The following is a 13870-nucleotide window of genomic DNA, read 5'->3' as shown; positions in this document are numbered from 1 at the left end:
CAGTAAAAAAACATTTAGCTCTAATTCAGCAGCTTGCGCCAATACAACTATAGCCAGAGTTCAGTGAACAAAGAAAATAAAACATTTTGCTCTTTTATAGCATCAAGCAAAATTCCTTCAAGATACTAGGCACAAAACAGAAAAACAGAATACCAATAGGTAGATTATTTCATTTTCTTTTGACAGGGTAGCTATCCTGCGACTAGAATAGATACTGAAAGCTTTGCCAGAATGCCAAACACGCTACTGTTGTTTGTAAGGCCGGGGTAATTGTAAAAGCTCGGCAAGGTTATAAATTTCTTTTTTCTTGTCAGAAAGGGAGTCCTGCCACAAAATGGCTATAAAGACTGCACCGGAGTACTACTTACAGGCTCCGGCCGTATAAGCACAAGGTGTGTGTAAAACCCCAGCAAGGTCATATGTTTAGTTTACTTGTTTATTAGTTTTCTTTTAACAGTTTGGCAGTCCTGTGACTATAAAGTGCACCGGAGTACTATACCCACTACTGCTTCTTAATTAGCACGGGTGAACTGTAAAAACCTCAGCAAAAATCATTGAGAAGTCTTCTTTTAACAGCAGGATAGTCCTGCAACTGAAGTTATGACTGTAAACTGCACTGGAGTATATAAACAACACTACGGCCGTTTGGAAGCGGGAGGGGGACTAGAAACATAAGCAAGCCTAGGTTGTAAGACAGCACATGCTGTTGGATTGTAGAGTCTGATGCAGTTTCTAGGCACCTTTGAAAGGTACAAGATAAGCAAAATAATTTGAACGACCTAAATTACAGTCTATTTCATCAAAATAACCAGGCGACACAAGAACCAAGCAGTTTAAAGAGCAAAATCAACAATAATTTCCCTTTTTACAGCAGGGCAGTCCTGCAACTGAAGTTGCAACTTAAAAACTGCACTGGAGTATATAGTCTACACTGCAGCCATTAGAAAGGGTGTGGGGGACTATAAAACCTAAGCAAGCTTAGGTTGGAAGATAGCACTTGCTGTTAGGTAGCTGAGTAGAGTCGGATCCGGTTTCTAGGCACCTTTGAATGATGTAAGTTAAACAAATAGTTTGGACAACCTAAATTATAGTCTGTTGAGTACAGATAGACAAGCGAAACAAGAACCAAGCTGCTTGAAGTGCTGGGCAGGTTCCTGGCTTATCACCGAGTCAGTTAAGGAGCCACTGTGAGCGCAACAGAATAGATAATTTACAAGGTTCCTAAACGGCTGTATTGTGAAGCATTACAGTTCGTTAAACTATCTTGTAGAAAAGAAAAAGCAGTAACCAAAGAACATGGCATAACAATACTTTAAGTTGCACAGAACAAATAAAATCTGTAATACACTTACATTTAAAAACTAATGTAGAGGCCAGGGAACGCTCAGCAGCCACGCTCAGAGTAGGAGATTTAAAGATGGCACCTCCAGGGAGCTAGTTCCATGTAATAGGTTTAGAGCGGATGTAGGAAGGTACGGGGGAGGAGTAAAGTGGTGAAAAGCGGATGCAGATCGGAAGACTAGGCTGGCGAGGGGGTGCAGGATAGAAAGGGATGCCAAAGGAGGGAGATAGAAACAATAGATCTAATAAAGGATGAGAGGAGGCGGGTCAGGTCAGCTTGTAAAGAATCGAGGAGGTAGTATGGGGAGTGGAGGGAGATGGAGAAAAGTAAAAAAAAAAATAGGTAGAAGAGGAGGTCAGTATAACTTGTGTATACTGGGCACAGAAACAGGGTTAGTACCCTGAGGAATGAAATAATAGAAGATAAAAGAGTAGGTCAATATAACTTGTGTATACTGAGCACAGAAACGGGGTTAGTACCCTGAGGAATGAATAGGGAGAGTAAACTGTAAGGGTGTATATTGAAAGAAGGGAGGGAGATAGGATAGTGAGTGCAGGATAGGTAGAGTATCAAGGAGAGGACCCAGAGGAAGGTACTAGCAGGGAGAAAAAAAACAATCAGTAGAGAAGAAGGTAAGACCAAGGGAAGGTAAGAAAAAAGGCAGTGGTAGTGAGAGAAGGAAAGGAAAATTTAAAAGGCAGAGGGAGAATAAGGGCTTGTATAGGGCTAGAGAAGAAGAGGAAGAGGGCTAGATACTAGGGGTTATAAGACTATATTAAGTGGAAGGTAGAGCAGTAAGAGTGAATTGGAGTAAAATAGTTAATGAGAGGGAAGTAGAGAATTGAGTGAAATTAGAAGTGGGTAAAGACAGCCATCTAATCGTCAAAACCTGTAATTACACCGAGTGGAGACTACAGTAGATGGGTGGAAGTAGAAGAAAGAAAAAGTAATTTTGAAGGGAAAGGCTTGAGGAAATTAGAAATCCTGGGAAGGCTGGGATGACTAGGGAAAGAGTGAATGGGAGTATAAGAAAGGCAAGTGGGGTGGGGGGTATGGCTGCTGGCTGATACGGCAGTTTAAATAGGACACCTAGCAAGTATCACAGCACTAACAAGTGTTTAGATATAATATTATTGTTTGACATACAATCTTAGTTTAGCTTTGCTTTCAATCCGGGGGGGGGGTACTTTGGTTACCCAGGTGAGGAGCTGCACAAGCAGGGTTAGGTAGGTGACTAAAGTTGGTGTTTGGAGTCCAGTGAGGCACAGAAGGAGGTAGACGAATTAGGTAATAGAAGTATGCTCAAATTTAAAAACTAATGTAGAGGCCAGGGAACGCTCAGCAGCCACGCACAGAGTAGGATATTTAATTCTATCCCCCCAGATTCTACCCAAATGTAATGACTGCAACAGTGAAACACTAAGAACATAATACAGTTGTGTACACTTACCATAAATGTAGATGCTCGAGTGTATTCACTGTTGCAGTCCAGGTTACCACCCACCAGCCCCCTTTCTTCTCTGTTATTATGCCTCTTCTTTCCTTCACTATGCTCAAAATCCTTTTTGGTATAGTTGGAGGTAAACTTTGTGTTGTAAATTACATATGTGTGTATATATATATATATGTATGTATTTTTTTTTTTTTTTTTTTTTTTTTTTTTGCTCCCCATTTGGGGGGCGCCTGACATCTGGGAAAAGAAAAACTGATTAAAATGGCATCTGCTGCATGTTTTATACCCCTGATGACCTGACGTCATGGAAGAGGAGACTGCAACCAACGCACGACCCAAGACTTTCTTATTCAGGCCGACTGAGGGCAACAGATTACCCCAATGTAATGACTGCAACAGTGAATGCACTCGAACATTTACATTTGTGGTAAGTGTACACAGCTGTACTTTCTGGAGGGCTATGTGTTACATGTGGTGTGGTGCAAGTTTTGACCTTCTCCTCTTGACCATAGTTTCTGGTCTTGGCTGGAGAGTGCGTGGCTTCCAATTTGACTATATTAGTACATCTCTCGCAAGTTTGTGTGTTGGGAGGTAAGAGGAGAGGGTTGTCAGTGAACATGAGGCAGTTGCTGCATTGCCTCAGTATGCCCAAGTTCACCAGGTTAATAGGAGAAAGTACAGGGAACTGACCTCTAGACATGCCTGGAGGGGTGGGCATTAATAAGTACTGGAGCTGTTTCCTTGTATAACATTTAGTGCTGGTAGCACTTTTGTGTGCTACAATAATTGCTGAAAGAAGTCTGGTAAAGTGCTAGACTAATAAGCTAGTAAAAGCGCAGGAGCGGGCAAATGTCAGTAAATAAGTAAAATAAATAAGAGGAGAGAACTAGTAGATCTAAGGGAAAGATTGAAGAGCAGACTTTGGCACAGCTCAAAAGCTTACAAACTGTCCTGCATACAGCAAATGTGTATCTGGACTAGACTAGTTAAAGGAAAGGCGGGAAACAAGTGCAAACGTGGGCTTTTAAACTTGAAAGTTGAAAGGGATGGAAAAACTGCACAAACTACCAATTCACTACAATTTCTGGGCCAGAAACCACTCATCTTGTGGTACATAGACTGCCTAATGCTTACCACTCTCGCTAATAAGCTAGAAGGCTTCCCTCCAACACAGAAAGGCTTGATATGCTCAGAAGTTTACATGCAGTCCTGGATACAGCAAATCTGTATGTGGGCTAGACTAGCTACAGGAAAGGTGGGGAAAGCGCAAATGTGGGCTTTTAAACCAGAAAGTTGAAAGAGATGGAAAAACTGTCCAACGGCTAATATACTACAATTTCTGGGCCAGAAACCACTTCTGTTGTGATAGATAGGCTACCAAGTGCTTACCACTCCCACTGATAAAGCTGTAAGGCTTCTCTACAACTCAGAAAGGTTTGGGGGCTCAGAAGCTTGCAGACAGTCCTGGATACAGCAAGTCTGTATCTAGATTACACTAGTTACAGGAAAGGCAGGAAACGAGCTTAGAATTTTTTTTTTTAAGTGGAAAGGGAGAAAGGAGGAACAGAAGATAATTCAGTGTTAAGAAACTAAGTGGGTTGGCTTTCTCAAATGTTCTCTGTTACAAAGCAGGTAGAATAAATAAACTATTTCTCAAGTGAATGTTTTTTTAATCACACTAACTTGTATGTATGGAGCATTTTAATGAAAAATACTTTTGAAAACCATGATTTGGGAAAAAATGTCTATTGGGCTGTTTTGGTTATATTACATCCAGAATTCATATTTGAACAGTAATGTTGAATGAAATATAGAAAATCATTTGATTTTTGTGGCCGATTGCAACACAAAATTGAAAAAAATGCAAGGTGGACAAAGTTCTGTATGACCTCTCTAGACTGATTCAAAGGTTGTGATGTTTCTGATCACTGCAGGAGGTACGTTTGTGTAGCTTTTATGTTTTAATTGACAGATTGTCTTGCATTTCGTAGTATTTATACATTTGTCTTTGAAGAAATACACAGTATGTAATATTTTTTCTTTTTGTAACTGTCTTTGCAGTATCATGAATTCTCTGGTAATTGTCCTGTTTTTGTCTGGTATGGTAGCAATGATCATGCTACGGACGCTGCATAAAGACATTGCAAGATACAACCAGATGGATTCGGCTGTAAGTAGTGGTTTTAGATGTTTCACTAAATGACACCTAATGAAGTAGTTCTTGTTCTTAAGGGCTGAATACTGTTACAGTAGTATTTATTGTACATGGAAAATTCTCAGAGCAATACGAGTATCTCAGCAGTGGCTCCTCTCTGATGCAAGTACTCAGCCCAGTTAGACCTTGCCGTATTCAATTCTTTTTTGCCACAGGAGTATGCTGCATTGTGATGAGAAGGTTTATGGATGCTCATCTCCAGAGATCCAGTGTACAGAACTCTTCCAAATGGCCTCCATTGGAGAACACTTTACATTGCTAGGTTAACTGTTTTTTGTTAGAGAGTGATTTCAGAAGAGACTCTCTGATATTCATTGTTAGTATTCATGGTTCTGTGATATCCTGCAGTGCTGGTAGCTGATAGATGGCCAGTCTTCCAAAAACTCTTCCCCCCTCCTAGCACTTTTGCCAACACCCAGCTTCTGGCACCAGGACATTGGTAGTATAAAGGGAGCATTGACTGATGCCATATTCAGGTTGTGCTCTGCAGTTGTGTTTGCATTTGATTTCCAGTAGTAGTCCATCAGTCAGTATTTTCAGTCTTTAGTCAGATTGCTAGGATAAATACCTTGTAGACTGGATTGAAAAAGAAAAAAAAACACTGGACCACTTTCATGCAAGTGTCTAAACTGGAACAGCCATCTTATGGCAGAAGGAAGGGGTCTCTGCCTTCCAAGAAGTCCTAAAAAGGATCATCACCACCAAAAAAATACTTGAAGGTGAAAAGAACATTATGAAAGATAAAACCAAGGAGCAAGAAGTGTGGTTGCTTTTTGTATCTTGTAAGCCCAAGGACATGTAATCTGTGAAGTGGTTTCCCACTCCTCTAGGCCTAATGTCTGTTTTTCCTGCCTGTGTCTGCTTCTCTGTAGGCAGAAATATTATCAGCTTCCAGCACTTTATCCCAGAACTCGTTCATGTTACAGGTATGCTGAAGCAAAGCTTCCTTTTACTAAAGCAAGCAGCTCCAGCATCCCAATAGAAAGTGATTTCAACTGGTAAAAATGAATGGTCTATTGTACTTCATGATTCCTGTTGTATGCACAGATTGTCTAATGTTTTCACTTCTCCAGAAAAGACAAGGTGACTGTGCAGCCATATGCTGCTCCCTTTCCCTATAAGCCCAGATGTATGAACAGTATATGCCTACTTCTCTGTTACGCCTTAGAAGCAAAATATTCACTTAAGGTTCTGTCCTGTACAGCTGTTAGCTTTTCTTGTAATTCCTATTTTCCTTCCAGTTCAGCATATTTTGATTTTAACTTGGTACTTTCGCTTGTCAGAGTCTAAACTGCACCATATTATATTGATAGGGCACTTTCTGGCCTCCTCCAATCTTCTTTTGTTGGATTTAAAGTAATTAAATCTTCCATTCATTCGAGTACCCAGTTACATGTTTAGTCCAGTTTTTCATGTTCTCTCACAATTTTCATTCTTTATTGCTGGTTTAACTCTTTGTCATTGTATGCCACTAACGTTGTGCTCCACTGTTTTCACCAGGGCTTTTTTTTTTCCTTTGGGGTCTGTTTTCTTTATTATGATATTTCCTCTTGGCAGATGTGCATGTACCATCACTGCTGATATATGGTGCTTTTTACAAACATTTTCATTTTAAAATGGAAAAAATACTTTTCTAGTCTCTGGGATCTGGAGATGCAAGTGCTGTTCGTTCCTTGAAGGTATTCTAGTTTTTAATCTTATTTTTGACCCTCTGTTGAACCATGTTCCTTGATTCATTCCTCCTCTTTCAGCATTAGAAGATGCCAGTAAGAAAAGGCAAGGGACTAAGATCACATCTGCCATCCACTGAGAGACTAGGAAAGTTTGCGCTGTGCTTCCAGCCTTCCCTTTTTTTTTTCTGGTGCCTAGTGCAGGCATGCACTTTTGCACTGTAGCAGTGGTGGATTGGTGTTACAAGTACTCCTTGGCCCAGTTTGTGCTCCTGAGTCCCGGGGAACATTAAAGGCTTCTCTTGGCCTTTTGGACAGGAAATTCCTTCACTGGGCCATAGCTGTCTCTTCACCAGTATAGGCAAGCCAGTATCAGCTGTTAATTTATTTATTTTATTTATTTATTTTACATTTGTTAACCGGGCTAGTCCAACTGGATACAAGTCCATTTTCAGTGGAGGCCCGAGGAGAAAAGCTCCACTAACTACTACTTAACAAGATAAAAAATATACAAAAACTTATACAATAAAAATAAGAGTAAAAATAAAAATAAAAAATAAAAACAATGTCATAGGTTAATTTCAGGCTATATCAGAAATTGATTTCTATGTGAGGCAAAGCAGAAGTCTAGGTTAGATAAAAATGCTAGGTTAAGGTGTGTTAATCCCCATCTTCCTAACCAAGTCCTCCACCTAGGCTGGCTTGGAATCCAATCTTAGCTTATTTCATTGCACCACAGATACAGTTGTTTAACTTCTTCATCCTTTTAACTGTGGCAAGGTACACCACCTGGTAGTCTTAACTGCATCATCATAGCCCTAATCCTTGCTTGTAAAGTTTAAATAGCAGAAACCAGCCAAATGTAGGTATATTGTGACCATTACATTCTATTAAAACAAAAATGCAAAATGCAAACTGCACTGCTGCTCAGCAAAAACTCTTCTTTACTATGACAGTCAATACATTCCAAGTTTTTCTAGTAATAATGTAATATATTAAGATGCCAAAATGCCTAGCCTTGTATATAATGTAAAAATTTCAAAAACCTATTTCTGTGGTTGTAAACCCTGTAATTAGTGATCATGTCAGCAATGGTTTTATTTAGCCAAGACTTGAGGTTTCATGCAAGTGCAAACAAGAATTCATTCTGGGCAGTGTTTTAGATATATTTACAGTAAAATGAAAATTATGCTCATTTGCACAATTAACAATAATACCAGCATTCACTAGCCCTCACACTGTATAAATTACAGAGCAAGTACCATTGACATCTTTGTCCAGCACTGTGTAAGATTTCAGTTGATAGCATGCAGTTGTGTTTTAAGTTACTTGGGTGTAGCATTGATATAAATAAGTTAATACTTCATGTCTTAATGGCTTGATAAGCTGCTAACATGTTTACTACTGAGCATTCTACATATGCACCAGTGTTTTCTGTCTCCCACCATGACACTTGCTGATTTAATGCGTCATTGTTTCAGATAAAGGAGGGATCTTACAGTCTTGCATCCTAGTTCCTTTTCAGATGATCCTGGTAGTGCCCCTTCACCAGATAGTCCTCCTTACTTATCAGAGGACTGTCTGAACTGTTAAACGAGTCATAAAGGTCCTAGAGTAAGGACCCAGATTAAATAAGATAGGCGAGTGCAGGGAGCCATCACACTGCAGTTGACTGGTCAAACTTTGTAATCTGAGAAGTGACATGCACTGACGTCAGCTTTTGGGGCCCCCACCTTGCTGTCACAAATGGGCATCTGTCTATTCCTAATCAGCCTTTGGTCACTTGCAACATGCCTGGTATCTCAAGCTGCTGCTTATCCTTCTCTCCCCTTGGGGAAGGACGTCTGAATGTCAACTACTTAATCCTGTCCCCCAGTTGACTCTGTCTTTCCTGCAGGTCATATCACAAGTAGCACAGGAAGATAACTTGCCTGTGAGTCATCAGGCTGTCTGCTGCTTTTGCAATTTCTGAATACTGTCATTTTATTCAGAAGGTTTCATCTTTTGATGCATCTCGGGAATGCCGTGACATTTGTACATAATCTTAAACTCTTGCATCAGTTTTAGTTGATGTCCGTTTTTTTCCATGGTTTCCTTTCACTCAGTCTTCTGGGTACTGTTTCATTGATGAGTTGCATAAAGAATGCTATCTGTCTACCCTGTATGACACTTGTACTGTGGCCTATTTATTTATCTGTTAAGGTACGAGAAACAGTGCTTTATAAAGAGCATTTTATTTTATAGTTACTTTGGTGGTGTCGCAGGTGTTGGCAGGTCTTGCACGGCCACTGTGTAGCGAACTGCATTAGCAAGGCAGATTGGCCTCATTGTATTTCCAGAATGAGCTTTTCCAGTTTGGGAGGAGGGACATTGGTTGTTCTTAGTGTTTCACTATTGCAGTCCTCACATTTGGGTTATCCCTGCTAGAGTAGCCCTCAGTCGGCCCAAATACCAGTGGCTTAGTATTTCTGCATCTGTTGCTGTCGCTCCAGGACTGACGTCAGGTCTTCAGTAGTATAAAGTAAGACAGCCAATGCCATTACATCAGTTTTTCTTGCCGAGGAGCCTGAAGCAGTTTGCACGAGTGCCGGTCGGCCGCTACCGGAGTTTCGTTTTCCAAATTGAAGCTGAAGTCTTCTAAAACTAAATACCCCATTAGGGATCCTTTTTTCTTGCTCTAACCGATGTCAGAAAAAGTTAACAATTGTCTCGCCTGTGGAAACCAAGTACCACACCGAGACCTTCCTTCTTACTGCGTCACTTGCTTAGGCCCAGACCACGACATCCTTCACTGTTGTTTTTGTGCCTTGTTCAGTGCCAGAACTATACGTCGTCAGGCCCTTGTTGTAGCTAGATATTTTCGCTCTCAGTCCTCGAATTAACAGATCTTCCAAAAAAAAGTAAGGATAAAGATAGAGATGGTTCACACAGGTCCAAACCTACCAACAACGCTTCCGTTAAGCTAGTAGTAGTCAGTTCTCCGGTCCTCAGTGAGGTGCTTTCACAGACCCTGATGCCCACTTCTGTGGATTCGCAGGTCGCTACCGAGACCCTTTTGGAGTTTGGTATGCCGCAAAACTCTTCATTGACTAAGGATCCTGCGGATGTCTCTACCTTGAATGGGTCCGGAGCCGCTGAGCAGGCACCGGCTTCTGAGGAAGTATTTCGCACTACCATTTCTCGACACAGACTCCTTTCATGTCTACCGTTCTTTCTAAAACTGCTGAGTTTCTAAGGCCCAGGGTATGAACCACACCCAAGAAACCAACAACCCAATCTCAGGCACCTGCTTCCTTGCCTCAGTCTCAAATGCTTAAAATGGCAGAAGACCTTATTATGCTGATCAGGGGAAGCTAAGCTACCCCTTCCAAAAGAGAGATTAGTCCCCAGTAGTTTTATCTGAACAGGAGTCTGATGACTTTGATGCATCTGAATATGAAGACATGCAACCCCTTTCTGCTTATGGGGATTCTGATGCAGAGGAATCTATTCCTTCAGCTTCTCCATCTGAGGACTTTTCCTGTAGGGAAACCTGCATACATTAAGGGAGCATTTCCAGTGGGAATGTCAGGGCTACCCTAAGTATAAAAAGAAATTCAGGAAATTCTTAAATCTTCCACAGCACAAACCCTTGGCCCATTCCTCTTGTCCTGGATGTTGTGGATGATGTTTCATGGAATCCAGTTTGACTCCTGACACCCTCCCTCCTGCTCCCAGGAAACCTGACACAAATTTATCTTCAAAAATCCTACTGCTGACGCTGAGGTTATTTCTCAAGGGCCTAAAGGAATTAAGGCAACTTCTAAGAATCCCATTCCCTCAGATAGGGATTCCTGAGCATTAGACAGATGGAGTAAAAAAGTATACACCTCTGCTACTGTTGCTATCAGAGCACTAAATTGTCAGTTCCATATGCTAAAATTTCAGCAACACACCATGGAACTCCTCAAAGAAAAAATTTCATCTTTTTCTGCTTGTGCAGAAAATAGTTACAAGAGTTAATGCATTCTGCAAGTAAACTAGCTAAGCACACCTTACACTGTGGATGTTCTTCGTGTTTCACTGTTGGGGTCATCACTTTTGGGTTATCTGCTTGCAGTAGCCTTCAGTCGGCCTGATTAACAAAGTCTTGGGTCCTGCATCAGTTGCTGTCCCTTCTTCCATGCCATCAAGTTGTCAGGGGTATAAAACATACAGCCGACGCCATTACATCAGTCTTTCTTGCCATGCAGTGCCCGAAGGTGAAGCAGTTTGCAAGTGCCGGTCGGCCGACTCCTGAAGTTTTCATTTTCGAGTTTCTGAACTGAAGTCTTCAACTAAAGGTAAGTACCCCATTGGGGAAACTTTTTCTTGCTCCTTACCAATGTCAGTAAAAGTTAATAATTGCATTACTTGTGGAAAGCAAATATCTCAAAGATTTTCAATAGTACTGTATTCCTTGCGTAGGCCCTGACCACAGTGTACCATGCTGTCGGTTTTGTGCTTTATTTAATCAGCGCACTATCCGTCATCTGTATATTTTCACCTCAAAATATTTCGGTTCTCAGTTTAATTATCCAGAAATGTCGTCAGTTAGCCATCCAACTACCGGGGTTCTGAAAAAACGCAAGGATAAAGACAGAGAGAGGCCGCAGAAGTCCAAAACTGCTGATGATGCTTCTCCTAAGCCAGTCGCCAGTTCGCCGGTACTCAGTGAGGTGCTTTCGCAGCCCCTGATACCCGCTACTTCTGATTCGCAGGCCTCTACTGAGACCCATTCAGAGTCCGGTATGCCACGAGATGCTTTAACTATGGAACCTGCGGATGTCTCCACCTTGGATGGGTCCGGAGCCACTGTGCAGGCACCGGCTTCTGAGGGTGTATTCAGGGCTACGGACTTGCATATTAAACTGATGCCTCCTTCTTCTTTTAGGCCTAAATCTCGAACCATGCCTAAAAAAACCAACGCACAGGCCGCATGCTCAGGCCTCTATGCCTAAAAAAAAAAAAAAAAAAAAAAAAAAAATAAGAATGGCTGAGGATCTTGTAACTCTATTCAGGGGAAGCCAGCCTCCCCCTTCTAAGAGACCTAGGACTGAAGTTGTTTATGAAACTTCTGACCAGGATTCTGATTTTTCTGATTCTTATGATCTGGATTTGCCCTTATCTATTTATGAGGATTCTGATGCAGAGGACTCTATCCCCTCTGCTTCCCCTCCAGAGGATTTTTCTTTTGTTGAAACCTTACATACTCTAAGGGAGCATTTCCATTTGGAAAGCCAGGAATTTCTGATTCAAAAAAAAAAAAAAAAAGGCTTAGGGATTTCTTACTCCTGCCTCAGAATGGGCTTTTAGCTATTCCTCCAGTACTACACATTGTTGATGATGCTTTTTCGGAATCTAGTTTGGCCACTAATTCCTTGCCTGCTGCTCCCAGAAAACCTGACAGATATTACAGGGTTCCTGATTCACATAAGTTCCTTTTTAAAAATCCTACTGCGGATCCAGAGGCACTTTCACAGGGACCCAAGGGCATTAAGGCTTCTACTGCTAAAAATCCTACCCCTTCTGATCGAGACTCCAGGGCGCTGGATAGATGGGGTAAGAAGGTTTACACATCTGCAACTTTGGCTATTAGGGCTTTAAACTGCCAGTTTCTTGTGTTAAAGTATCAACAACATGTTATTGGATTGCTTAAACAGAAAATTGTTGATTCCTGACTGTGCGGAAAATAAAGACTTACAGGATTTAATGCATTCTGCTGAGCAGGTTGGAAAACCTACTTTGCAATGTGGATTTTACTCTTTAGAGGCCTCTTTACCTGATGGTGTTAAAGGTAGATTGTTGGGTGCTCCCTTAAATCAGGACCGCTTGTTTGGCAGCAAGGCTGAGGAAGTTCTGAAAAAGATGGAAGATAAAGTTAAATCTATGCAAACTGAAGATTTCTTACAAGTTCAGCCTCCTAGATTTAGTAGGCACTGGCCCTCTAAGAATTGGTCCTTTCCAGCCTCTTCAAGGTCTTCTCATGCCAAACCCAGATATAGCAGAAACCCCAGGTTTCAGTCCCAGAGGACACACGAGGCTAAGCAGTGGGGGGTTTCCGCACCCAAATCAGGGAGCAGTAAGACTCCCCCCTATGGAAAACAGTCTCAATGACTTGCTTTTAAAACTTCCAAGCAATTCCCAACTGAATGCTCCTTTACGTGGAAAGCTTGGTCTGCAGGCCAAAAACTGGGAACTTATTACCCAAGAGAAATGGGTTTTAAATAGTGTCCCAAGGATACAGATTTCTCTTCCACACGTTACCAACAACAAGGAGGTGGCCAGATCTACCACCAAATCAGTGAGCAGAGGCCCAAAATCAAGTACTCTTTCTTAAGCATGGGGGCTATTCAGTTGGTACCAGAAGAGGAAAAGGGACCAGGGTTCTATTCAAGACTTTTCCTGGTACCCAGAAAAGGCAATACATGGCATCCTATCCTGGACCTTTCTACTCTAAATACATTTCTGGTGATTACAAAATTCAAGATGCTGACTGTTCACCAGCTGCTTCCTATGCTAGGCAAAGATGCATGGTTGGCAACACTAGACTTAAAAGAAGCATACCTGCACATCCCTATCAGGGAGCCTTGCAGAAAATACCTATGCTTCAAAGCAGGCTACATGCACTGTCAGTTCTCTGCACTGCCCTTTGGCTTATCTACTGCGCCCAGGGTACTCACAAAGTGCCTAGCTCCAGTCATTGCATTCTGCAGGCAAATAAATATTCAAATATACCCATATCTGGACGATTGTCTAATTCAGGCAGAAAGCCTGGACATACTTTTGAAACATCTGGCCTTTGTTCGAAGAGTACTGACTTGTCTGGGGTACATCATAAATGAAAAGAAATCACAACTGGTACCCTGTCAACAAATTATATTCCTGGGAGCAAGCTTGACTACAACTTCCCAGATGGCTTTCCTCACGCCAGAGAAACGGATTCATTTGACAACCTACTTCAAACAAGTGGACACAAAAACCCAGTTATCTGCAAGGCAAATAATGCAAGCCTTGGGGTTCATGGCCTCCTGCATTCTTCTAATTCCATATGCAAGACTGCATATGAGGAAACTGCAGTGGTATCTCAAAAGCCTATGGTGTCAACATTCACAGGCTCTACAGGCAATGATTCCTATCATTACCTTGCCTTTACCTAGAGTTCCTTTGGT

General features: G+C 41.6%; 1 protein-coding gene across 1 annotated transcript in view; it reads left to right on the top strand.

Annotated features, from left to right (window-relative positions):
• The window catches only part of TM9SF2 (transmembrane 9 superfamily member 2), a 1342976-nt gene that overhangs the window by 475307 nt on the left and 853799 nt on the right, over nucleotides 1–13870 (top strand). The window contains exon 9 of the mRNA XM_044071229.1: nucleotides 4857–4965. Coding sequence (XP_043927164.1) covers nucleotides 4857–4965 — 109 coding nt within the window. The remainder of the gene's footprint in view (nucleotides 1–4856; nucleotides 4966–13870) is intronic.

The sequence above is a fragment of the Protopterus annectens genome, chromosome 5.part0, assembly GCF_019279795.1.
Source record: "Protopterus annectens isolate FY-2018-M chromosome 5.part0, PAN1.0, whole genome shotgun sequence".
Lineage (NCBI taxonomy): Eukaryota > Metazoa > Chordata > Ceratodontiformes > Protopteridae > Protopterus > Protopterus annectens.
Note: the sequence above shows the minus strand (reverse complement) of the source record. Positions and strands in the feature narration are given on the sequence as shown.